Here is a 27,045-nt window from a genome sequence, read left to right as displayed (position 1 = left end):
TTGTAAAAAATGTCAATTTTAAGGGTCTAGAAAAAACTACGTTTTTTTCAACCCGATCATTAAAACGGCCTTGCCTACACACGATCATGAAAAAAAAATGCTCTAGCAAAGCGCGGTGACGTACAACACGTACGACAGAACTATAAAGGGGAAGTTCCATGCGGATGGCGCCACCCTTTGGGCTGATTTTGCTGATTTAGTGTTCGTAAAAGACGATTTGCGCTTTTCTGTCTGTTACAGCGTGATGAATGTGCTTACTTCATTACGAACGCTAGTTTTACCAGAACGAGCGCTCCCATCTCATAACTTGCTTCTGAGCATGCACGTTTTTTTTCACGTCGTTAAAGCCCCCAACCATTTTTTACGACGTGAAAAATATGAGCCACTTGGCCCATCATATGCAGCCACTTATGCCCATCATATGCAGCCACTTATGCCCATCATATGCAGACACTTGTGCCCATCATATACTGCCACTTGTGCCCATCAAATTCAGCCACTTGTGCCCATCAAATGCAGCCACTTGTGCCCATCAAATTCAGCCACTTGTGCCCATCAAATGCCGATACTTGTGCCCATTATATGCTGCCACTGTGACCCCTGCCCACCCGCTGTCTGCCTGGCTCTTACCCTATCTTAGTGGCGGATCAGGCAGAGGGTGTAGGATGGCTCCTGTGAGCTGTAGGATGGCTCCTGTGTCCTCCATGCTTCCCCCTTCTCTGTTATTCCATTCTGCTAGGCGTCCAATAGGGACGCCTGTGCCTTCAGCCAATCATGTGATGGGTATTAGACCCAAGTTTTCTGATTGGCGGAGAGGCGGTTCAGTGTTAGAAAGTGACGTACTCCCCGCAGGCTGTATGCATGGAAGTGGGTGCAAATACCTGTTTAGACAGGTATCTGCACCCCCCTCCCCCCTGAAAGTTGCCAATTATGGCACCGGAGGGGGTGGAGGAATACGATGAGCAGAAGTTCCACTTTAGGGTGGAGCTCCGCTTTAAAGTCTAGAGTGTGGCAAAGTGTAACAACCATGGCTACCTCCATAAATACCGTTAAGAAATTAGTGTAGACACAAAATTACTCCCGGAACAAAATTTGAGTCGTGCTGACCACTGCAGGGAATTTTTTATTATCTGAATGAATACAAAGCGTCTTCTGATTAGCTGAGGATGGTGTATGGTGGATGACGTCACTTTTTCTCATAAGCCAATCAAAGGAAGATTTGTATTCATTCAGAAAATACAAAACCCCCTGTGAATGACTGACCAGCGTTCAGCCTGACTCGATTTTATTCTGGGAGCAGGGTGGGAAATTCCCATCCCACTGCCGAAACAGCGCTGGCTACATACAGTTCATACTGCGTTGATAGACGCTGCAACGTCTTAGTGAATGAAATATTTTGTTTGCACCAGCTCGGTCCAAACTATTTAAACTTCACTAATAGTTGGAGATCCGCTTTAACCACTTAAGGACCCCTTCACGCCGATATATGTTGGCAGAATGGCACGGCTGGGCACAAGCACGCACCTGTACGTCCTCTTTAAGAGCCCAGCCGTGGGGTCGCGAGCGCGCCGCAGGCTCGCTCGCGACCCGGTCCAAAGCTCCATGACCGTGCCTGCGGGACCCGTGGACCCGTTCGCTGCACCTTCCCCGTTCTTCATTGTGGCAATGTCAGTGATCGTCTGTTCCCTGATATAGGGAAAGACGATCACTGACGTCACACGTCTAGCCCCGCCCCCGTTAGTGCCCCCTAGTGGTTAACTCCTAAACTGCAATTGTAATTTTCACAGTAAACAATGCATTTTTATAGCACTTTTCGCTGTGAAAATGACAATGGTCCCAAAAATCTGTCGAAATTGTAAACGCTATAAATTTTGCGCAAACCAATCGATAAACGCTTATTGTGATTTTTTTTACCAAAAATAGGTAGAAGAATACGCATCGGCCTAAACTGAGGAAAAAAATAAAATTGATATCTTTTTGGGGGATATTTATTATAGCAAAAAGTAAAAAATATTGATTTTTTTTCAAAATTGTCGCTCTATTTTCGTTTATAGCGCAAAAAACAAAAACCGTAGAGGTGATCAAATACCACAAAAAGAAAGCTCTATTTGTGGGAAAAAAAGGACGCCAATTTTGTTTAGGAGCCACGTCGCACGACCGCGCAATTGTCAGTTAAAGTGGCGCAGTGCCGAATCGCAAAAAGGGGCAAGGTCCTTTAACCTGCATAATGGTCTGGGTCTTAAGTGGTTAAGGCAGTTGGCGTGAGCAATGGCAGAGTGTTAGTAATACACAAATCCCTCGTTAACATTAAATGCGGCTTTGAAATCATGCGACTTCATCTGAAATTAGACCCTTTCAATGCTGCATGTCAGTGCGACTTTAGGTGTGACTTGGAAGACATCTGTGCGTCTTCATGCACAGATGTCTATTCAAGCCGCACCCGAAATCGCCAAAAGTAGTGCATGTACTACTTTTTCAAATCAAAGCAGCACAGCAAAGTTGACATCACACCAATTTTAACAGAGCGATCAAATCGCATGACAAGTGGCTCCAATGTCAACGTGGGCTAAAATCGAAGGTATCATAAAATTAGACTGTAAACGAATCACATTAATCTTTAAGAATATTACAACATACTGTAAAACATTTTATTTGTTAAAGCGGAGGTTCACCCTAAAAAACAACTTTCTACCATGCCATCCAGCATACTTGCGTCAGCTACAGTATGCCTTAATTTATTTTTTTTGCGCTGTACTCACAGTTTAATCCATTAGTTTCGTTTCAGACTCCCGCGGGGAGTAGGCGTTCCTTTGAAGAGGGGAACATGATTGACGGCCGGCTAGGGTGCGTCACGATTCCCGAAAATAGTCGGAGTAGGACTTGGCTCTTCACGGCGCTATACGGCGCCTGCGCACAGACTAGGAGCTGACTGCGCAGGCGCCATGAAGAGCCAAGTCCTATTTCGCCTATTTTCGGGAAGAGTGACGCGCCATAGCCGGCCGTCAATCATGTTCCCCTCTTCATAGGAACGCCTACTCCCCGCGGGAGTCTGAAACTTAACTAATGGATTAAACTGTGAGTACAGCGAAAAAAATAAAAAATAAAGGCATACTGTAGCTGACGCTAGTATGCTGGATGGCATGGTAGACAAAGATTTTTTTTTTTTTTAGGGTGAACCCCCGCTTTAAGCAGGTTTTCTAATTTAAATAAAAAGTTGACCCACACTTGACATGCCTCAAGACAAAAGGTATTGGAGGGGGTCTACCAGAAGATACCAGTTTTCTCTTCTCAGAATGAAGGTGACACCTCATCAGTAATCAGAAAAATACACTGGATTTACAGCAATTAGCCATAAAACAGCAGATGTCTGAATAGTTTTTGTTTCTTTTTTTATGCACTCTCAAAGAGTTATATTGAAATATTTTATTTTTGTGCTGCCATGTGTTATGTTCTTATGCTTTCAGTTTACAATTATGGACACTCCCCTGTTTATATCAAATAAAAAAAATTGCATAATTCACTTATTTCAAATTATTATTTAGACATACATTTGGAATTTTGCATTTTTTATATGTTTGTTTAAGGCTAGGAAATCCCATACCTCTGAATACTGTCCTCAAGCTCCTGGGTCTTCAGTTCATCTTCTTGCATCTGTCTTCTTGTGGCCTCATCTTCCTCAGGGGTAGAAGCTGGAGCTCCATCAAGAAGCCAGCGCTCTCGTAGAGCCTTAGACTACATATAGACAATGAGATTTGAATTAGGTGAAGGAAATATTATGAACAGTTTGATAAAACGACATAGTTACATTAAAATCTCAAGTTCAATCAAAAAAGGTAAAACAAAGGAAAACAAAAAGAGTAATAAAATAAAAACATATTGCATCCTCAGAACAAATGGTCCAACATATAAAAAAAAACGTCTAAAGCCGCGTACACACGATCATTTTTCGGGTTTTAAAAAACAAAGTTTTTCAGGCTCTAGAAAAAAAGATTATTTTTACAACTTCATCATTAAAACGGCCTTGCCTACACACGATTGTTAAAAAAAAATGCTCTAGCAAAGCGCGGTGACGTACAACACATACGACGGCACTATAAAGGGGAAGTTCCATTCGTATGACCTCACCCTTTGGGCTGCTTTAGCTGATTTTGTGTTAGTAAAAGACGATTTGCGATTTTCTGTCTGTTACAGCGTGATGAATGTGCTTACTCCATTACGAACGGTAGTTTTACCAGAACGAGCGCTCCTGTCTCATAACTTGCTTCTGAGCATGCACGGGTTTTTCACGTCATTAAAGCCCACACACGATCATTTTTTACAACCCGAAAAAACGACAACGTTTAAAATGTTGTGAAAAAATAGAGCATGTTCGTAAAAAAATTTGTCCGTTTTTCAGAACCCGAAAAATGCTCTAAAGCCCACACATGATCGTTTTAAATTACATTTTTAAAAAAACTTTGTTTTTTAAAACCCAAAAAATGATCGTGTGTACGCGGCATCACCCCTCTACTGGTCAAATGCTATCGGCTTCCCTCACTGTGATGTAATTTTCACTATAGACCTCAATTTCTTTCTACCGCCCAGAAAATTTCTTATAGTTTATCACTCCCTGGGGCAAGCCTAGAAACAGGATAAGTCCCCTATGTGAAAGGTATGCACTGTAGTAATAGTAAAAAAAAGTTTTGATAACTAAACCAATCTAGCAATAATGGTTACCCCTTAGCAATCTATTGAGAGAGTATAGTCCACAGAGGTATCCGGTTTACTCAAGCCTTAAAACAAACCCCCCAAATCTTGACCAAAATATGAAAATTAACACTTAACTTATTTCTTATACCTAAACTTTATCCTAACCTAAGCCTTTACATTATTTTACCTTACCTTTATTTTGCACAATTAGTAACAGATTCACTTAATAGACCCTTTCAGCCAACAGTTGCAAGGCCTGGACGCTGGGGTGTGCAGAAAAACCAGCAAGAAACTTACTGGGAGATATTTTTTTTGCCGAGGAAACCGGTCGTGTGTACATTTTCGTCAAGGAAACTGTCGAGAAACTCGACGAGCCAAAAAGTTCTCTATTTCCTCGACGGGAATGGAGAAACTTGCCTTGTCGAGTTCCTCGACAGCCTAACAAGGAAAACGATGTGTTTCGCCCGTCGAGTTCCTCGGTCGTGTGTACAAGGCTTTTGACCTTTTTTACAATGTTACCAGCTTGAAGCTTACGTAAGCCATTTATGGTTTTGGGGGGCAGTGGGAGAGCAACAGGAAGGTTAGCAAAAACAGGGATTGATAAAAGTCTGGCATAAATAGCGCTAATTCATATTGGCCCAGATATCATGGCAACTATAATTGAGGTCCTAAATGCATACCATACATAATAGGTTTATAGATAATAACTATATAATATTATTCATAAGTAAACTAACAGATTTACCTTAAGATGCTGCAGTTGTCTTCGATCATCTTCTAACTGACGTCTCTTGTTCTCAATTTCAACTTGACGTCGCCTTTTCTCCTGAGATAAATGTAAATATATGACAATAGTCTTTAACGAATGATGCATATTTCAAAAGTGAATACAAATGGGTTGTTTTTATAGGAAATAAAATTCATTACTTTTATCATATGCATGCACCTAAGTCTATATAATCATATATTTCAATGTGATAATAACTGGGATGGTGGGCATGCCTGCAGCAGTTTGCTGGTGTTCTCACTCCATAAAATATTAATTTCCTAAAACACGATATTGCATTTATGACTGCCTGCAGACCAAAATGCCAGTGTAAATTGTTATCCCCTGCCTGTGTATATTTTATTAATCATGTTTCATGATTAACAACCACCAGGCCCTATCAGTATACATAAAGATTACAAAAATAAAAAATAAATCGGTGTGCTTAAAAGTGATAAAGGAGGGATAGTGGGAGGACAGTTTTATTGTATCAATTGTGTTTATTTAGGGGGATTCTGTTTTACTTACTCAAGACTCAGATTGTTGTGCACCAGATTTCCGTAAGGTAGACAAAAAGGTCCACAAAAAAGCAAATGCATTACAAATGGGTCATAAAAGATCCTTACTCACAGCAGGACATTACTTTTTTTTAACACACAGAATAGTAATGTGGAAGTCATTATCTAACATTACAATCAGTGGTAACAATATATGTGATTATTCAATTGTTTTATGTACATAACATACATACATACAAACCAAAAAATATTTTATATAAATACATATATACACACACACAGTTGTGTGAAACAGTATTTGCCCCCTTTCTGTTTTTTTTCTTTTTGTTGCATATTTGTAACACTCAAAGTGGTTGTAAACCTGATTTTACAACTTTATGCTACAGGTAAGCCTATATTAACCTCCCTGGCGGTATGAGTATTTCAGATTTTAGGTGCTGAAAGCGGTACCATTATTTTGCATGCAAATTTGGCGTTTTATATTTTAGGGGGCAGATCCACAAAGATCTGCCTCGGCGCAGCGTATCAGAGATACGCTGCACCGCCGTAACTTACTTGTGTTATCTTCGAATCCTTAAAGATTTTGCGCCATAAGTTACGGCAGCGTAGTCTATCTCTGGCGGCGGAATTCAAATCGGCGATTAGGGGGCGTGTTTCATTTAACCTCCTGGGCGGTGTTCCCGAGTCTGACTCGGGGTGAGATTTTTGGGCTAGGATCGGTAACCCCGAGTCAGACTCGGGCTCGCCTCGCTGGATGTACAGGGAGTTTTACTTACCTTGTCCCTGGATCCAGCGATGCCACCGCGCTGTGTGAGCGAGCAGGACCTCGCTCGATTCACACAGTGCCTCCGTGTGACGCCGATCTCCGTTCCCTGCGACGTTACGACGCACGGGGACGGAGAACGGTGCCAAATTCAAAAAAGTAAACAAACACCTTACATACAGTATACTGTAATCTTATAGATTACAGTACTGTATGTAAAAAATACACACCCCCCTTGTCCCTAGTGGTCTGTCCTGTGTCATGCATGTCATTTTATATAATAAAAACCTTTCTTTCTCCCTGCAAACTGTAGATTGTCCATAGCAACCAAAAGTGTCCCTTTATGTCAAAAATGGTTTTAGATCAGCTAAAAAACAGCGATAATAAATTATAATCACTTGCAAAATTGTGCGATAGCGATTTGTGGGGAAATTCGTCATAAAAAAAAAAAAATAATGACAGCAACAATTCTGCAACTGAGCAAATTTCAGTGATTTTGATTTGATTACATTATTGAATAATTTTTATTATAATTATATTATTATTTGTTATAATTATTTAAAATTATTTATTATATTATAATTTATAATTTTGTTTTTAAAAAAATTTTCATACCCGGGATGCCTATTAGAAGCTTGTTTGGTCAGATTTAAGTGAGTTATTTCTAAAAATTACAGACCTACAATATAAAAACGCCAAATTTCCTTGCAAATAATGGTACCGCTTTCAGCATGTTTTTTCTGAAAGAATCATACCGCCAGGGAGGTTAAATGAAGCGCGTCCCCGCGCTGAATGAACTGCGCATGCGCCGTCCCTAAATTTCCTGCCGTGCATTGCGCTAAATGACGTCGCTAGGTCCATCCCGATTCACGGACGACTTACGAAAAAAAAAAAATTCAAATTAAACGCGGGAACGACGGCCATACTTAACATGGCAAGTCTAACTATACGCCGCAAAACACCAGCTTTAACTATACCCTGGAAAAAGCTGACTAGAGACGACGTAAAAGAATGCGACGGCCGCACGTACGTTCGTGGATTGTCGGAAATAGCTCATTTGCATACCCGACGCGGAAAACGACGCAAACTCCACCCAGCGGATGCTGAAGTATTGCATCTAAGATCCGGAGGTGTACGCCTGTCGGATCTAACCCAGATGCCGTCGTATCTTGGTTTGAGGATTCAAACTAAAGATACGACGCAGGAAATTTGAAAGTACGCTGGCGTATCAGTAGATACGCCGGCGTACTCTCTCTGTGGATCTGCCCCTAGGCCTGTAATTCTTAGGAATAACTCACTTAAATCTGCCCAAACAAGAGTCTAGTAGACATCCCGGGTATGATAAAGTTTGAAACACAAAATCATAAATTATAATATAATTATAATATAATAAATAACTATAAATAATTATAACAATTAATAATATAATTATAATAAAAATTATTCAATAATGTAATCAAATCAAAAACACTTAAATTTGCTCAGTTGCAAAATTGTCGCTGTCATTACTTTTAGTGTCTGATGACGAATTTCCCCACAAATCGCTATCGCTCAATTCTGCAAGTGATTCTAATTTATTATCGCTGTTTTCTAGCTGCTCTAAAAGCACTTTTGACATAAAGGGACACTTTTTGGTTGCTATGGACAATCTCAAGTTTCCAGGCAGAAAAAACTGTATTTATAATATAAAACTGCATGCAGGTCACTGGACAGACCACTAGGGACAAAGGGGATGTGTATTTATTTTATACAGTACTGTAATCTGTAAGATTACAGTGTACTGTATGTATACTGTGTTTTTACTTTTTTGAATTTGGCGCTGAACTCCACCCCTGTGCGTCGCAACGTCGCAGGGAACGGAGCTCGGCGGCACACGGGCACTGTGTGAACCGAGCAAGGAGACACAGCTCGCACACACAGCGGGGAGACATCGCAGGATCCAGGGGACAAGGTAAGTAACTCTCCCTGTATCCTGCGATGCGATCCCGAGTCTGGCTCGGGGTTACCGCTAAAGGTGCTGAAATTTCACCCCAAGCCAGACTCGGGAATACCGCTAGGCAGGTTAAGGCTTACCTGAAGCCAACTAGGATTTCTTCTAAACCTGCACGGTTTAGGAGATATCCCCTGTCCCCTGCATTCGCCAATTTCATCAGCACATGAGCACTGAGGAAAACTGAAGCAATGGCACCCAAGTGCCGTTGCTGCAGTCTCCGTTCCGTTACCGGTGGCTCCCGCACATGCGTCATCGCGACTCCGGCCAATCACAGCGCCGGAGCCAAAATACTCGGAAGTAACTCCGGGACGACATGTCGGCGGCCAGAGGGGGAGACGAGGACCACTGCGGGGGCTTCGACCTGAGGTAAGTAATACATAATGAGCTAGTATGCTATGCATACTAGCTCATTATGCCTTTGTCTTGCAGGGTTTGTTTTTTTTCTAATTTTTTTTAAGAGAGTTTACTTCCTCTTTAAATGACTCAGATCATCAAACTAATTTTATCACGACACAAAGATAACCCGGGTAATTACAAAACGCAGTTTTTAAATGATGGTGTAATTTATTAAAAAGCTGTCCAAACCTGCCTGGCTTAATGTGAAAAAGTAATTGCCCCCTGAACCTAATAACTGGTTGTGCTATCACTGGCAGCAACAACTGCAATCAAGCGTTTGCGATAACCGGCAATGAGTCTTTCACATTGCTGTGGAGCATTTTTGCCCCACTCTTCTTTTCAGAATTGTTTTAATTCAGCTACATTGGAGGGTTTTCCAGCATGAATGGCCTGTGTAAGATCATGATACAGCATATCAATTGGATTTACGTCCGGTCTCTGACTGGGCCACTCCAAAACCTATATTTTGCTTTGTTTGAACCATTTGGAGGGGGACTTGCTGTTGTGTTTCGGATTATTGCCCTGCTGCATAACCCAAGTGCACTTGAGCTTTAGGTCACAAACTGATAGCCGGACATTCTTCTTTAGGGTTTTCTGGTAGAGCTCAGAATTCATGGTTCCATCAATTATGGTAAGTCATCCAGGTCCTAAAGCTGCAAAGCAGCCCCAGACCATCACGCTACCACCACCATGTCTGACTGTTTTTATGATGTTCTTGTTATGAAATGCTGTATTAGTTTTATGCCCAATGTAACGGATGCACACCTTCCAAAAAGTTACATTTTTGTCTCATCAGTTCACAGAATATTTGCCTAAAAGTCTTGGGGATAATCAAGGCGTTTTTTGGTAAATGTGAGATGAGCTCTTGTGTTTTTTGGTCTGTAGTGGCTTTGGCCATGGAACTCTCCCATGGGTGCCATTTTTGCCCAGTCTTTTTCTTATTGTTGAATCATGAACACTGATCTTGCCTGAGGCAAGTGAGGCCTGCAGTTCTTTGTTGTTCTGGGTTCTTTTATGACTTCTTGGATGAGTCATTGTCATGCTCTTGGAGTAATTCACAGTGGGAAGGTTTACCACTGTTACAAGTTATCTCTATTCGTGGATAATGGCTCTTCCCATGGTTCACTGGAGTTCCAAAGTCTTAGAAATGGCTTTGAAACCTTCCCTAGACTGATACATGTTTGTTTCTAATTTGTTCTTGATTTTTTTTTAGATTGTGGCATGATGTGTGGCTTTTTGTGATCTTTAGTGTGCTTCACTTCGTCAGACAGCTTCTAATTATGTGATTTCTTGATTCAATAGGTCTGGCAGTAATCAGGCCTGGGTGTGGCAAGTGAAATTTAACTTAGCTTTTCAAAAAATTGTGGTTAATCACAGTTCATTCATGATTCAGCATGGGAGGGGACAATTCGTTTTTCACATAGGGCCAGGCAGGTTTGAAAAGCTTTTTTCCCTTAGGCCTCTTTCACATTGAGGCGTGGAGCCACGGTGACGGTATAGCCACGCTATTTGTAGCGCGGCTATACCGTCGTATTTACCGCAATATTCGGGCGCTAGCGGTGAGGTTTTAACCCCCGCTAGCGGCCGAAAAAGGGTTAATACCGCCCGCGTTGCGGGCGGTATTACCATGCTTTCCCATTGATTTCAATGGGAAGGCGCGGTATAGGAGCGGTGAACACACCGATCCTATACCGCGGTAAAGATGCGGCTAGCAGGACTTTTGGAGCGCTCCTGCTAGCGCACCGCTTCAATGATTGTAAATGATCTGTTATCCGAATGGGTCACCATATGCGGATCGGCACACCATGTGATCCGCGGAGCTCTGCTGCTGCCTCGGCCATAGGAAAGGCCGCAGCTTCGGCCTAGCTCCCGGAGCGGCGGCCATCTTGGTCCACCTGGCGGTGGCCTAGAGCGGCGCGCTGACGTCATCACCTGGCCTCAACTGCTTGTGTTCGGTCAGCTTCTCTGATAAGACTAAGCAAGCACTAATCTTCCTATACAGTGGGGGAGATGTCTGTGGATATTACAGTGGGGGAGATGTCTGTGGATATTACAGTGGGGGAGATGTCTGTGGATATTACAGTGGGGAGATGTCTGTGAATATTACAGTGGGGGAGATGTCTGTGGATATTACAGTGGGGAGATGTCTGTGGATATTACAGTGGGGGAGATGTCTGTGGATATTACAGTGGGGGAGATGTCTGAGGATATTACAGTGAGGACTATATATGGTGGTGATCCGAAAAATGTATGTGCGTTATAATTAATCAAAATTAGTCGATTAATCGATTTAAAAAAAATCGATTAATCGAACACGAAAATTGTAATCAGTAACAGCCCTAATATATATGGATAGATACATTTACAGTATTTATAATTTAGGCTTGTACAAATAAGGGTATCTAAAAGTCTGCATTAATGAATCTGTGTGACCTTAGTAACTTGACCCTACTGTCCAAACATATTTGTCTTAATTAGATCAGCTTCTAGAATTGAAAATTCCTTGAGAGTGCTCTCTGTGCATTAGTTGTCAAAGAATATCCTTAGCAGCAGTGACATCTGCTGGTGATAGGCTGATGTTAAATGACAAGTAACATTCACATTCTTGTGTATTCAGACAAATAAGAACACATGCTGTCATACACTCCTTGTACATACCGCTATCATCTGCAGCCTTTCCTGCTGACTTTGTGATTCTCTGATCCTGAAAAAAAAAGAGCAAAAACAACAAATGTTATTTAAGAAAAAGTACCTATATATTACAGTAATCCTGCTGTGGAGTCAGCATTTATGTGTTTACATTAGCAACAATAGATGTATCTGGTCATAAAATTCAACAACCAAAAAATCAATTGTAATGGAGGGGGCTGTATGCTCTATAAAACCAGAAGAGAATGACCTGTTAATGTAGATGATCAAGTTGCACATGAAAATATAGGGACAACAGTAGGAATTAAATGTGGCTTATAACCATAGTGAACTAGGACTCGTCAATGTTGAATTTTCTCCACATTTGGAGTAATTTAGAGCTGATCTTTTTTTTTCATAGTATAGCAGATAAAAATAAAATTACAGTTGAACCTCGGATTACGAGCATAATTCGTTCCAGGAGAATGCTCGTAATCCAAAGTACTCGCATATCAAAGCGAGTTTTCCCATTGAAGTCAATGGAAAAGACAATAATTTGTTCCGCATTGACTTCAATGGGATGCAATTTTCGGCGCCAGAGGCTTTTCTCGGCTCCTGCGCCCCCGTACCTCAGGCCAAATGAGGTACTGCAGGCCAATGTTCGGCTTTTCTTGGCTCCTGCGCCCCCGTACCTCAAGCCAAATGAGGTACTGCAGGTCAATGTTCTGCTTTTCTGGGCTCCTGCATCCCCGTACCTCAGGCCAAATGAGGTACTGCAGGCTTCTGCGCCCCTGTACCTCAGGCCAAATGAGGTACTGCAGGCCAATGTTCTGCTTTTCTGGGCTCCTGCGTCCCCGTACCTCAGGCCAAATGAGGTACTGCCGGCCTATTTTTGGCTCTGCTCGGCTTCTGCGCCCTGTCCCTCAGGCCAAATGAGGTACTGCAGGCCTATTTAGCTTGAATTCTCGCAAACCGAGTCAGAATTAAAAAAAAAAGTTGCTCGCAAATCAAAACGCTCTCAAACCAAGTTACTCTTAAACCAAGGTTCCACTGTATGACATAATAATTTTTTTTGCCTGCTTCTTGGAGTGGGAGTTATACCCCTTTCACACTGGGGAGCTTTTCAGGCGTTTTTGCGCTAAAAATAGCACTGAGCGGAGCCGCCATGATTGCAAGAAAGTGGAGCTCCACCCTAAAGTGGAACTCCCAATGATCGGAACCCTCCCCCCCTCCGGTGTCACATTTGACACCTTTCAGGGGGAGGGGGGTGCCGATACCTGTCTAAAGACAGGTATTTGCACCCACTTCCCGCCACACAGTCTCGGGCAGACTGCGGGCATGACGTCACCTCCCTCCCCCCCCCGTTTTGTTCTGGGAACACTCGGCTCCCAGTACGAAGGCGGGAGCTAATCGGCAGGCGTAGAGCGACTCGCTCATGCGCCGTAGGGAACCGGGCAGTGAAGCAGGAGCGCTTCACTTCCTGGTTCCCTCACCGAGGATGGCGGGGGGGGGGCAGCAGAGTGACGAGCGATCGCTCGTCCTCTGCTGCGGACGGCACTGGACTCCAGGACAGGTAAGTGTCCTAATATTAAAAGTCAGCAGCTGCAGTATTTGCAGCTGCTGGCTTTTAATAAAAAAAAATCAGCGGAGCTCCGCTTTAACTAATAACTCATTATTAAAACCTCCAAAAAGTGTTGGCTTTACATACACTTTATTATATGTATCTGAAGAGTTTAACAAAGCTTAAGGTGGTTGTAATCCTTTACATATACCCAGTGAAGTGACTAGCCTCAGATGATACACAGAGATTAAAAAATCCTCCTACATAAGTTTTACCTGCAGTCTTCTCTGCAGCCATTCAAAGTACAGAATTTATACAGCTGAGCTCAGTGAAGAGAGTTCTAAGAGATGATTGGAAGGAAGGGACACCACTAGGGCTGCGCATCTTCACTCGTCTCACGATTCGATGCGATTACGATTATCAAGTCCACGATTCGATTCGATTCGATTCGGCGATGCATCACGATGCATCACGATTACCGACGAGCTCTCACTTCCGCTTGGGCCGCCTAGGTGGCCCTTCCTCCCCGCAATCTTCTGAGACACATCACAGGTTCCAGAAGATTGCCCAGCTATGCAGGACAGCGCAGTGAGACATGTACACCTGGCTGTGAAGCTGCAAGCTGTCACAGCCGGATGCCCACAGAAGTATTGCCAGCGCCGTGGACAGAATGGAGTGTTCGGGTGGCAACATCGCTGGATTGTGGGACAGGTGAGTGTCTTTTTATTAAAAGTCAGAAGATACTTTTTTTTGTAGCTGCTGACTTTTAATGTTTTTTTTTACTGAACTCTGCTTTTAAATAAAAATAACCTCACTCCCTTAAAGTGGAGTTCCACCCAAAAGTGGAACTTCTCCTTTAAGCACTCCTCGCCCCCTGACATGCCATATTTGGCATATCATTTTTTTTGGGGGGGGGGGTCCTCTTTTTAGTGGGACTTCCTGTCCTGGCTGCCTAGGTGACTCCTTCTGTCGCCCTAGGTGGCCCCTCCATGCCAGCGATCTTCTGGGACACAGGTCCCAGAAGTTTGGCTGGCCAATGGCAGATCACAGTGCGCGCCTGGCCATGAAGCCATAAGCTATCATGGCCGAGTGCCCACAGTAGATATGATGGCATTGAGGAGAGGAGCGGGGAAAGGTATGGGGCTCTGTGCGGTCGCATCGCTGGACCGTGGGACAAGTAAGTGTCGGTTTAATAAAAGTCACCAGCTACACTTTTGGTAGCTGCTGACTTTTACTAAACTAAAAAGCAGTGGAACTCCACTATAAAAAGTGATTAGTGCACTACAGGGTACAGGAATATACAAATGTGGCTGCTGGGAGGTCTGGAGGGATTATAATTCACAGCAAGTTCCCTGTACTGTCTGTGTTGAAATTTGAATGTGAAAAAAAGGGGAGGTACAGCGCAAAAAACTAATGTAAAAATTGAAAACCTGCACATGAGGCGCAGGTTGATATGTTGGTGGTAATGAATTGATGACACTAGAAAAAACAAATATATATAATCAATGGTTATTGGATGTAACATATGAAGGATAAACCCAATAATTATGACATATAGCTGGGAAATCTTCAGATAGTGCAAGAAAAAATTCTCTCAACAATACGTGCCAAAAGATGAAATCAATCAAAGAAATCCAAATAAATATGGTGACGTATGAGTGGGTGAAAAAAATCCACAAATAATGATCAAGTGAAAAGCTGTTGAATTATGTTGCCAGTATATAATCAATGGTATAATCATATATATAATCAATAGTTATTGGATGTAACATATGAAAGATAAACCCATAATTCAACAGCTTTTCACTTGATCATTATTTGTGGATTTTTTTCACCCACTCATACGTCACCATATTTATTTGGATTTCTTTGATTGATTTCATCTTTTGGCACGTATTGTTGAGAGAATTTTTTCTTGCACTATCTGAAGATTTCCCAGCTATATGTCATAATTATTGGGTTTATCCTTCATATGTTACATCCAATAACCATTGATTATATATATTTGTTTTTTCTAGTGTCATCAATTCATTACCACCAACATATCAACCTGCGCCTCATGTGCAGGTTTTCAATTTTTACATTAGTTTTTTGCGCTGTACCTCCCCTTTTTTTCACTTAGCTTTAAATTTGTATCTATAATTTTTGGTACCTGGCAGCACTTTTTCTGTATTCTGCGCAGTGTTTTTTTCTACTAGAAAAAGTTTTTCCTGTGTTGAAATTTCCCTGACTTCCCAAGTTCGCACATTCCAGCACACTAGGAGTTAACACAATGGAATGTGCAAACTTAGGACACCAGAGAAATGTCAACATAGAGCACATGGAGGAGGAGAAAGAATACTGCTGTAATTAAGAATCCCCTATTTGCAATACATGCCGTTCTAAACCATTTAATGGCCACTGCTGCATGTGCTGTTTTAAATATATACAGTCAGCTTCTCATACCTTCGTTTCTGTGTGTATGCTGATCTCTGTATTTCCGCACATGTGACTCTGTCCTGTCTGGCCCGCCTCTCACCACTCGTTCTCCTCTTTCCCGACTTCAGTGGGAGTTCTCAGCCCCGCCCACCGACTGTACTATAGCTATCAGATGAGAAGAGAGGCGGGCGGGGCTGAGACGTAGGAGGTGAGAGGCGGGCCGGAGCTAACATGAGAGGATTCCGGAATATACAGACAGCAATATAAGTATGAAACACTGTGTATTTTAAAAAGTACATGCAGCAGTGGCCATATAGTGTATTATAGCGGCATTTAATGCAAAATGGGTATTTTATTAGACGCGCTCGGAGCGATCTCCCGGGAGGGGCGGGGCAAGTCGGGATGACGTCACCCGACATCGATTATTGGGGCCACATGCATCGATGCCGAATCGGGGGCCCCCTGAATCGCGATGCATCGATGCATCGATTATATTCAACACCCCTAGACACCACCCCCCCCCCTTTCACACAGCACACAGGAATATAGCAAGGCTGTCAATCACATGCTGTGTGCTGGAGCTCCCATCCTTCTCCCCTTTTTTCTTTTGGTGTCAGGAAAACTTTTCAGAAGTGATTCATGCTGATAACAGAGGAATTAAGCAGCAGAAATAACACTTAGTACTAATAATTGAGACTAATACACAGTATAGAGGGATATGCTTTGTTCATACTTCATGTTTGAGGTTTCCAACCACTTAATTCATAAAAAAACAATGGATTCCCCACATACCTATGACAACTCAAATAATAATATTTCCCACCAACACAAACACACAGATACTTCAGTCGCTGAATCAAATTTCTGCCAGCAAATGCTTAAACATAAGAGGGCCAATGAGAGCTGCAGAGCTGGAGACGTGCCTCTGTGTAAAACCAGGAAGTAAATAGGCCGCAGCTAAATGTCACATGCTGGAGCTACTACATTAATCTCTTTCGGACAAATGTAGTAGCCGTGTATTGTTTTTAGAAATGACAGCACTCCTCTCCAGTTGCCATTATTCACAAAACAAAAAAAGCCAGCTATAAGTGTAATAATCACTGTGAACTAGCTGGCGACTCCGCGCGACAAGTGCAAATGGAGCAGAGAAACCTCTGTGCGCTGAGTGAGAAGTCCATCTTATTGCTCCAGTGTGGTCGGATATCGGTGAAGGGAGGTGGGGCAAGCTATCTGCAGCTCAGGATCCAGAGCACCGATTTCGAAGGGGACAAGTGTTATGTTCATTGGGACCCCTGGGGGATTTTACTTATAACATGCCTTCTTCTTCAACCACTTCCCGCCCGGCCAATAACAGATTGACGCCTGGGAAGTGGTTCTGTTATCCTGACTGGGCGTCATATGATGTCCAGTAGGATAACATGCCGGGGCGGGGGCGCGCAGTGCGGAAAACGCAAGTGCGGCTTGTCAGTCTGTCAAAGGGTCTGTGCAGATAATCAGCAGATTGATTATCAGCACAGCCACATCAGATGTGCCCATCAGAAGCTAAAAAGTGCCCATAAGCGGTGAGGCACTTCCCCCCCCCCCCAAAAAAAGTCTGTGCCCAAAGTGCCAATCAGTGACCATATCAGTGCTAATGAGTGCCCATCACCGTGCCAGTCAGTGCCCATCACAGTTCCAATCAGTGCCCAGCAGTCAATCCTGTCAGTAACTCATCATCAGTGCTGCCCATCAGTGCCACCTGTCAGTGCCAATTAGTGCCGTCTGTCAGTGCCCATCACAGCCGCCAGTCAGCGCTCATCAGTGCCACCTATCAGTGCTGCATATCAGTGCCGTCTATCAGTGCCCATCAATTCTACATATCAGTGCATCCTCCTTAGTGCCCATCAGTGCCATCTTATCAGTGCCAACTCATCAGTGCCCATCAGTGCCGACTCATCAGTGCCCGTCAGTGAAAGAGAACTTTTTTTATAACCGAAACAAAGAAAAACTTTTTTTTTGTTTTAAAACAAAACTTTTTTAGTTTGTTTAGCAAAAAATAAAAACCGCAGAGGTGATCAAATACCACCAAAAAAAAAAGCTCTATTTATGGGAACAAAATGATAAAACATTTGGGTACAGTACAGCATGACCACGCAATTGTCATTCAAACTACGACTGTCCTGGGCAGGAAAGGTCGAAAGTGCCTGGTATTGAAGTGGTTAAAGCACCCCTTATTCTGGAGATATTGCATTCGTCCATATTGTATTTAAGAGTGATGTATTCACAGCATACAATGTGTTTATAACTGAATTTCCTGTTTCCCTGCTACTGGATATCAACATAGTTAAAAAGAAAAAAAAACACAAGAGAATAACAATCATCTTTAGCATTTCAGAAACTATAATGAGATTGTATACCCACGTAGCTCCTATTGTTAATCTCAAACATGGACATTTACTAAATACAGCAGCTGAATGGTGAATTGTGCTGACAAAAAAAAACACTTGGCACTATTACAAGACCAGGCGCTTAGGGAAAAGGAGGGGGAATATGAACAAAAGTACTTTTCAAAAATACTGCACTGGTGAGTAAAAAAATCCCATTTAATCACACCCCCTATTGGTGATAACTAGTACTGTTCTTTTTGCCTTTCCTTAGAAACCGCTATAGCTAAAACCCTAACAATGAACTTCTCTTACTTGCTTCCTTTTGGCCTCCTATATATACTATTGGAAGTGTTTTGTCAAATCTGTTTGACAAGTGCAAAAAATATCAAAAGATTTCACCAGAAATACTTGTGAGCTGATGACTTCCTGTGCTCTCTGTCTGTGAACAAGGAAGGTATAGATATGAGCTTGTGTTCTTTGTAATCCATCAGAATTAAAGGGCTGACACCACATGCTTAGGAATTCAGAGCTGTGTTGTCATGTCAAAGAGGAAGGTAGGAGCATACTATATTCCTGGCACATCAGCATTTACTGTAATGAAATAAAACATGCATGTATTGCACTTTTTCTTTTACTTTGTCATGTCATACGCTTTAATGTATTCGAAGGATATTACATTTTTTTAGATGTGTCTTTTCTATAAGTTTACATTCAGGTCCTGAAAACCTAGAAAAAAACAGCTTACCTGATATGGTTTTATATGTTTGTATATTTATTTTAATATTATGCCATTTGCTAACTTTAAATTGTCCACTTCTAGTTCTTCCATTTAATTCTAAATAAACAAAGCTTATTTTTTTTACCTAAAAAATATAAAAACTGACTATAGTTTTTCATTTAAAACCATAACTTTTCTTTTTCTTGGGTACTGTATTGACTTTTCTGTATTTTGTGAACACAGAGGTAAGTTAAGCTACCGTGTTTCCCCGAAAATCAGACCGGGTCTTATATTAATTCTGGCTACAGAAAACACACTAGGGCTTATTTTCAGGGGATGTCTTATTTATTTATGGTATGTACAAAAACGTTTCTCCCCCTGTCAGCTCTGGAGTCAGCATTGTGAAATTCTGTAATTCCAAAAATAAACCTTTGTTTAAAGACCTTATAAAATGATGTAATCCGTTCTGTAAAAAGATGATATCATGTGCAGTGTGTCTCCTTGTGTAACATTATTGTGTAAAATACCTTATTTACAGTGCCGATTGCTGCTCACGTGACCCGCTGGAGCTTCTCTTCCCTACTCCAAATACTGCAGAGGGAGGGGCCAAGATCCCCAATGACGTCAGCCCCACTCTGAGTACTGCAGTGGGGAGGGGATTAATAAAGTTTTATTGAAAAAAAAACAGCTGACATCAGCCGGGAGGAGAGGAGAAGAGCTGCGGCGGGTCACGTGAGCGCCCAGCAGTGCTGTAAATAAGGTATTTTCCACAATAAAGTTACAAAAGGCAGACACACTGCACATTATATAATCTTTTTACAGAACGGATTACATGTTTTTACAAGGACTTTAACTAGGGCTTATTTTTGGGGTAGGGCTTATATTGCAGCCATCCCAGAAACTCACGCTAGATCTTATTTTCGGGGTAGGGCTTATTTTCGGAGAAACAGGGTATACAGTTTAAATATAATACACGCTACAAAAGGGAAAATCTGTCAGTGGATATTTCTCATGAATATGTCAATAACAAAACATACAACTCAGATACATGTGCATTATGGAATATGTGATACAAATGATTTCTCTTGACCTCCCAGTCCTACAGTTTGAACCCATTAGGGGTAGGCTGGACTAGGCCATCAAGGCCCGAACAAATACTATACTTTATGCCTTCACAGTTTACTAGTTTACTGTATTACAATGTTGTGTAATATGTGCAGCAACTTTTTTCCTTTTTTTTTGTCGTTTGTTATGCTCTTAATTGATAAAAAAAAAAATGTATCGATTAAAAAAAAAAAAGATTTCTGTTACAATATTGAATGTATTTCCCCAACCACAGATATTTTCATATTCTGGTCAAATCTCTGAGACCTCGTACACACGACCGAGTTTCTCTGCAAAAACCAGCAAGAAACTTGCTGGGATTTTTTTTTTGCCGAGGAAACCGGTCGTGTGTACATTTTTCGACGAGGAAACTGTTGAGGATCCCGTCAAGCCAAAAAGAGAGCATGTCTTCTTTCTCCTCGACGGGAATGGAGAAACTTGCCTTGTCGAGTTCTTCGACAGCCTAACAAGGAACTCGACGAGGAAAACGATGTGTTTCGTCCGTCGAGTTCCCCGGTCGTGTGTACAAGGCTTTATAATGGAGGGACCTAGTGCAGTCGCAGCTATTGCGAAGAAGTGGTTACTGCAACTACTACTTGCTGATCACATCTCAGTGACATATTGGGGGTTATTTACTAAAGGCAAATCCACCTTGCACTACAAGTGCAAAGTGTACTTGAAATTTCACTGAAAGTTCACTTGGAAGTGCAGTCGCTGTAGATTCAAGGGGGGCATGCAAGGAAAATAAAAAACAGCATTTTAGCTTGCACATGATTGGATGAGAAAATCAGCAGAGCTTCCCCTCATTTCAGATCTACCCCTCAGATTTACAGCGACTGCACTTCCAAGTGCAATTTCAGTGCACTTTGCACTTGTAGTTTGCACTTGTAGTGCAAAGTGGATTTGCCTTTCGTAAATAACCCCCTTGTACCTACTATGTGAAGATTTGCATATTATAAGAGAGATGAATGCAAATAATTTTAAATCAATAAAATATTAGTTAGCTTCCATGTTAATCTGAGAAATCCTAGTAGTAGAATGGTGTAAAATGACAAAAATATATATATTTTTCCTTAGTTATCTTGAAATGGTAAACTCCTATGGGTGATGTCAATGCCATGTCGGGTTTAACAGGTGCCCTGATGTATACACACAGAAGGTGGCAATGAAGTTATCTGAGGAAAGGATGCTAAAAATATACGATACACAATTTGCGGAATACATCTATCACCTGCGTCATTTACTTTTCACAGCCACCCACAGAGCAGTGATTAAATAGACTGCAAACCCCACAACGGCATACTCTTCTTCTTTTCCTTCAATACCCATAAGTGTATATTCAATGGAAACATAAAAACTACACACAGGTCGCCATCTTTCTAGGTTTTACCGATAAGATTCGCCAATACTGCTAAAGGGCAGCAGTGCATAATCCTGGGGAATGGAGGACAAACACAATTGTTCTTCTCAATGTAGGTCATGTAAACACAGGGGGTGTCATTGTTCATCTCAGTATTTTTCAAATTTGCTGCATTACTGTACAAGGTAAAAACACAAAAACATTGCTAACCATTTCGCTTCCCCTAATCCATGAAAATTCAGCATAGTGCTTACTGTCATAGGGGGTTAATGCATCAGACTGGATATGTTTGTTCATGCTGTACACATGAAAATAACACAGTAAAAACCTTGTGCTTCGGGGTCTGCCAGGGTCCATGTGATGTGATCATGAGACCCAGCGGGAGGCATGACCCAGCATAGTCTTAAACTGGGGGGAAGTGAGGGATGTTAGAATAAAAGGAAAGGATAAAGGTGGTCTTTGGAACAAAAATAAATAACAATGAGATAAAAGCCAGGGAATGATGGCGTTAGGAGCTCAGCAACAGCTAGAATGGTCAGACTGGCTGGAATAAAAAGAGAAGGAGTGGGGAGGAAAAGAGCAGAGGGAAGTGGGGGAAGGGAGATAAGAGACTCCATTATCTACATTCCGTTAAAAGCAAATTCATTGATGTGCAAGGGATGGGCATACACTGTTGATTGCCACATGAACCATTTAAATCTGGACACACATAAAACATGCAGTCTGTAACTGTTGAAGAGCCAGCTTGGATTTCAAGTGCGTTAAGCTGTCAGAAATTAACACGGTGCACAAAATTTGCATTTTCATTTAACTTATGCTGCGCACACACGATCGGTCAAACCGATGAGAACGGTCTAATGGACCGTTTTCATCGGACCAAACCGATCGTGTGTGGGCCCCATCGGTTATTTATCCAAAGGTTAAAAAAAAGCAATCTTGTTTTAAATTTAACCGTTTGTAGGCACGTCCATCGGTTAAAAACCCACGCATGCTCAGAATCAAGTCGACGCATGCTTAGAAGCATTGAACTTCGTTTTTTTCAGCACGTCGTTGTGTTTTACGTCACCGCGTTCTGACGCGATCAGTTTTTTAACCGATGGTGTGTAGGCACGACAGACCATCAGTCAGCTTCATCGGTTAACCGATGAAAACGGTCCATCGGACTGTTCTCATCGGATGGACCGATCGTGTGTACGCGGCATTAGTGTCTCGTTATCATTGGCATTCATTGATCCCTATGAGATAGCGGGTGTCAGCGGATTAACATCCGCTGACACCCGATCTCATAAGTCCCCGATATGCTCAGATTCTGCAGACGGAGGGAATCCTATTTTTAAATCCGTCTGCGGATCGTATCGGGTGAACACGGACAGACGGTCCGTATTCATCCGATCCCCCCATAGGGGAGAGCGGAGATCTGACAGGGCGGTCCCTGCACAGTGTGCGGGGACCGCCTTGTCACCCGCCGACTCAGCGGGGATCAGCGGCCCGATCCCCGATGAGCACGTGGAGGTTAGCGAGGCGGATCATCACATCCCGTGTGAAAGGGCCCTTACTTGCATTAGCGTGTAGAAGACCTAAAAGGTCTGTGCACTGAACTATGCCATGTGTGCATTATCGCATGCCTTTACCAATGTATAAATGCCTACAAATGGCCATGTGAAAAGGAGCTCTTGTATATTAGATGCTTCAATTGTTTTCAGCTTGATTAAAGTAATAACCAGAGTTAGTTTTAGGGGGCATGAAAAAGGTGATTTACTTACCTCAGGGTTTTACAAATTTTTTCGGAATCTAGAAGCCAGCTAAAAAAGTTAGGAGCCAGAAAACGCGCCCGTCCCGCCAAGCTCGCGCGCAGAAGCGAACACATACCTAAGTAGCGCCCGCATATGTAAACGGTATTCAAACAGCACAAGTGAGGTATCGCCGCAATCGTTGGAGCGAGAGCAATAATTCTAGCCCTAGACCTCCTCTGTATCTCAAAAACATGCAACCTGTAGAATTTTTCAAAATTCGCCTATGGAGATTTTAAAGGGTAAAAGTTTGTCGGCATTCCACGAGCGGGCACAATTTTGAAGCATGACATGTTGGGTATCAATTTACTCGGCGTAACATTATCTTTCACAATATATACAAAAGTTGGGATAACTTTACTGTTGTCTTATTTTTTTATTAAAAAAATTATTTTTTCCCAAAAAAAGTGCGCTTGTAAGACCGCTGCGCAAATATGGTGTGACAGAAAGTATTGCAACGATCGCCATTTTATTCTCTAGGGTGTTAGAGTAAAAAAATGTATATATTGTTTGGGGGTTCTAATTAGAGGGAAGGAGATGGCAGTGAAAACAGTGAAAAAACACTTTAAGAACTGCTGTTTTACTTGTAATGCCAACGGCCACCACCAGATGGCGCCAGGTCACAGAAAGAAGCTTGGGCCTTCACAAGGCTGCAAAGCCGCGGCCTCAATTACCGGCCGTCGTGGCATGCCGCGGAGGTGGGGGCGCACGGAGGCACAGTCGTGATCGCGACGGCCGGTAATTGAGGCCGCGGCTTTGCTTTGACCACTGACATGCCTGACCTACATATACTGACCAGTGACCTGCCTGACCTACACACACTGACCTGCCTGACCTACACACACTGACCAGTGACCTGCCTGACCTACACACACTGACCACTGACCTGCCTGACCTACACACACTGACCAGTGACCTGCCTGACCTACACACACTGACCACTGACCTGCCTGATCTACACACACTGACCACTGACCTGCCTGACCTACACTCATTGACCACTGACCTACACACGCTGACCAGTGACCTGCCTGACCTACACACGCTGACCAGTGACCTGCCTGACTTACACACGCTGACCAGTGACATGCCTGACCTACACACACTTTGACCTACTGACAATGACATACATACACACACTGTGTGTCTGACCTACCTCAGTCAGCTGTGGTGTGCAGGCACAGCAGGCAGTCAGTCAATCGTCAGCGTCGGAGAGGAGCCGAGGAGGAGAGAGCTGCCTTCTGGAGCCTGCAGGTTAAGATGGACATGTCCCGTGGTCCTCGCATTGGTGCTGCAGACTGCAGACTGCAGACATTGGTGCGGCACTCAGCCACTTTCGACCGCTATGGCACACGGCCACTTTCGGCCGCACACAAGCACTTTCGGCCGCACTCGCGACCAGATTGGTCCCGGTGACTGGCGATCGGGGCTAACAATGGAATGCAGCATTCTATAGACTCTGGGCTTTTCGGGTTCACATTCAGGGGCTGCAGCCCCCCCTAGCCACCCCCTCCCGACACCCCTGCCTTTAAGGTAAAAAAAGAGCATTCCTATTGGAGTATATTAGGGGTGCCCAACCTTTTGAAGAGCGAGGGCCACTTAAGCGACTTGGTAACCGGTCGCGGGCCACGATGAGCGAAGAGAGTGGATGACATGTTTGTGTCTGCTCTGCATATGCAGTGCGGACACAGACACAACCCACGATACTTTTTAGCAGGTCTTATTGGAGGTAAAACACAAGTCAGTTTATGTCTGCCACTACTTATTTTTTAAACTTCAATTTTCAAAGACGATTTTGCCTACACACCATCGTTTTTCTCACAGTGCTCTAGCAAAGCGAGGTTATGTTCACCACTCTTTTCCATTGAAGCTAGCTTCATAACTAGCTTCTGGGCATGCGCGGGTGTAAAAACATAGTTTTAAACTACGTTTTTTGCTACACACGGTCAATTTCTGTGAAGTAAAAAACGACGTTTTGAAAAACGACACATAAAATTGAAGCATGCTTCAATTTTTTTTGTCGTTTTTCACAAGACATAAAACAACGTTTTCCCCCACACACGGTCATTTAAAGTGACGTTTTTAAAAGTGTCGTTTTTTTTCATCACATAAAGTGATGGTGTGTACGCGGCATTAGAGGTGAATGGAGGGTCCAATTGGTCGGACTGACCATGTGAAAGGGGCCCAAGGCTGCTTTCACACTGATGCGCTACGGTTTACCCTCACCAAGGGTGCAACGCAGTGTACTTTTGGCTTTCCTGTACTTTGCAATAGACTTCTATTATATTCTGCAGGTTTGGTGCACTTTCAGAAAGCTCACCAAACTCGCAGGTAACAGAAGTCTATGGCCCAGATTCACAAAGCACTTGCGCCGACGTATCTCGAGATACGCGCGTAAGTGCAAATATGCGCCGTCATATCTGTGCGCCGGGCACACAAAACTAAGATACGCCTAAAAACAGGCTTCATCCTAAATGTAACTCTGCCTACGACTCTCTACGACCAGTGCAAATTAAACTTCCCGTTCAAATGGTCCGCCCGCGCCATCACATATTTGGGGATCCAACTCCCCTCCTCTCTAACAGACCTATACCCACTTAACTACACCCCACTGCTCCAAAACATATTGAAAGACTTGAAAGAATGGTCTTCAAAACCTTTATCGTGGTTCGGTAGGGTAGCAGTGGTCAAGATGAACATACTCCCCCGGGTTCTATACACTATGCAAGCCATACCCATCAGGCTCCCCCCGGCCTTCTACTCATCCTACAAATCGGCATGCACGAGGTTTGTGTGGCAGGACACCCGCCCCCGTTTAAGCTATGCGAGACTCACGGTCCCTAAATTGCAGGGAGGCCTGGGCTTGCCTGACTTACACAAGTACAACCTAGCCTGTGGGCTGTCCAGGATCGTAGACTGGACAACAAGCGGGATGAGAAAGAACTGGGTTGACCTAGAGCAATCATTCTCCTCTCTGCCCCTTACACACCTGCCATGGATCGAAAAGGGCAACGCCCTACAAGATTGGGGCGACCACCCCCTCATACGCCCCTCCCTACTGGCCTTCCGGACGGCCTGCGCTAAATACAAAATAGCAGACCGGACCGGTCCCATGACCCCCCTGCGACTGAATCCCAATTTCCCACCGGGAATGAACCCTACCTTCTTAGCTGACGGCTGGCCCCACAAAACGGTAAGGGCAGGTCAATTTTATGCCGCAGACCGTCTTTTGCTGCAAACAGAACTAGCGACCAAAATGAGTAAGAGTGAGTTCCCTTTCTGGACTTACCTCCAGATTAGGCACTTCCTAGACAAAAAAGAGCCCGGTGTACAATGGTCCAGACCCTACACCCCCTTCGAAAACCTGTGCAACTCTACAGCGCCAATGAGACATCTAATCTCAACGACATACGGACTACTGTTCTCCTCACAATCTCCTAAACTTCACTGGGCCAACCAGCAGTGGGAAAACGACCTCTCGCTGGAACTATCGGATAGGGAGTGGGAACACATATATAGACTCGCCCACAAGGGGTCGATTGCCGTCCAGACGCAGGAGAACGCCTACAAACTCCTCTCCAGATGGTACAAAACCCCACTTAAGTTACACAGAATTAACCCGGCACTCCCTAAAGTGTGCTGGAGATGCCATCTGGAGACGGGCTCCTTCCTCCACATATGGTGGACGTGCCCCAAACTCCAACCCTACTGGACTAAGGTCCATAAATACATAACACATGTCACCACCGATACTCTAGAATTCGCGCCTGCCCAGTTCCTCCTCCATCATGCCAAATTGCGCCCGAGGAAATACTGCCGCTCCTTGGCCATGCACATGGTAAACGCCGCGCGGATGTGCATCCCACTTTTCTGGCTCTCCCCAAATCCCCCCTCTATATCCGATTGGTTTCAACGCCTCCAAAAGATAATGGAGATGGAGGAACTGATCCACCAGAGCAACGACACGCCGGCAAA

The 27,045-nt window shown here is 43.3% G+C and overlaps 1 protein-coding gene across 2 annotated transcripts in view; it reads right to left on the bottom strand.

Moving 5' to 3' along the window:
- Positions 1-27,045, bottom strand: part of PALM (paralemmin) — a 104,453-nt gene that overhangs the window by 14,914 nt on the left and 62,494 nt on the right. For both annotated transcript variants that reach the window (XM_040322088.1, XM_040322089.1), the window contains exons 2-4: positions 11,784-11,829; positions 5,435-5,515; positions 3,602-3,732 (exon numbers count right to left, since the gene is read on the bottom strand). In XM_040322088.1, coding sequence (XP_040178022.1) covers positions 3,602-3,732; positions 5,435-5,515; positions 11,784-11,829 — 258 coding nt within the window. The remainder of the gene's footprint in view (positions 1-3,601; positions 3,733-5,434; positions 5,516-11,783; positions 11,830-27,045) is intronic.

The sequence above is a fragment of the Rana temporaria genome, chromosome 1 (genome assembly GCF_905171775.1).
Source record: "Rana temporaria chromosome 1, aRanTem1.1, whole genome shotgun sequence".
Classification (NCBI taxonomy): Eukaryota; Metazoa; Chordata; class Amphibia; order Anura; family Ranidae; genus Rana; species Rana temporaria.
The sequence above is the reverse complement of the archived record's forward strand: the minus strand, read 5'-3'. Positions and strand labels throughout refer to the sequence as shown.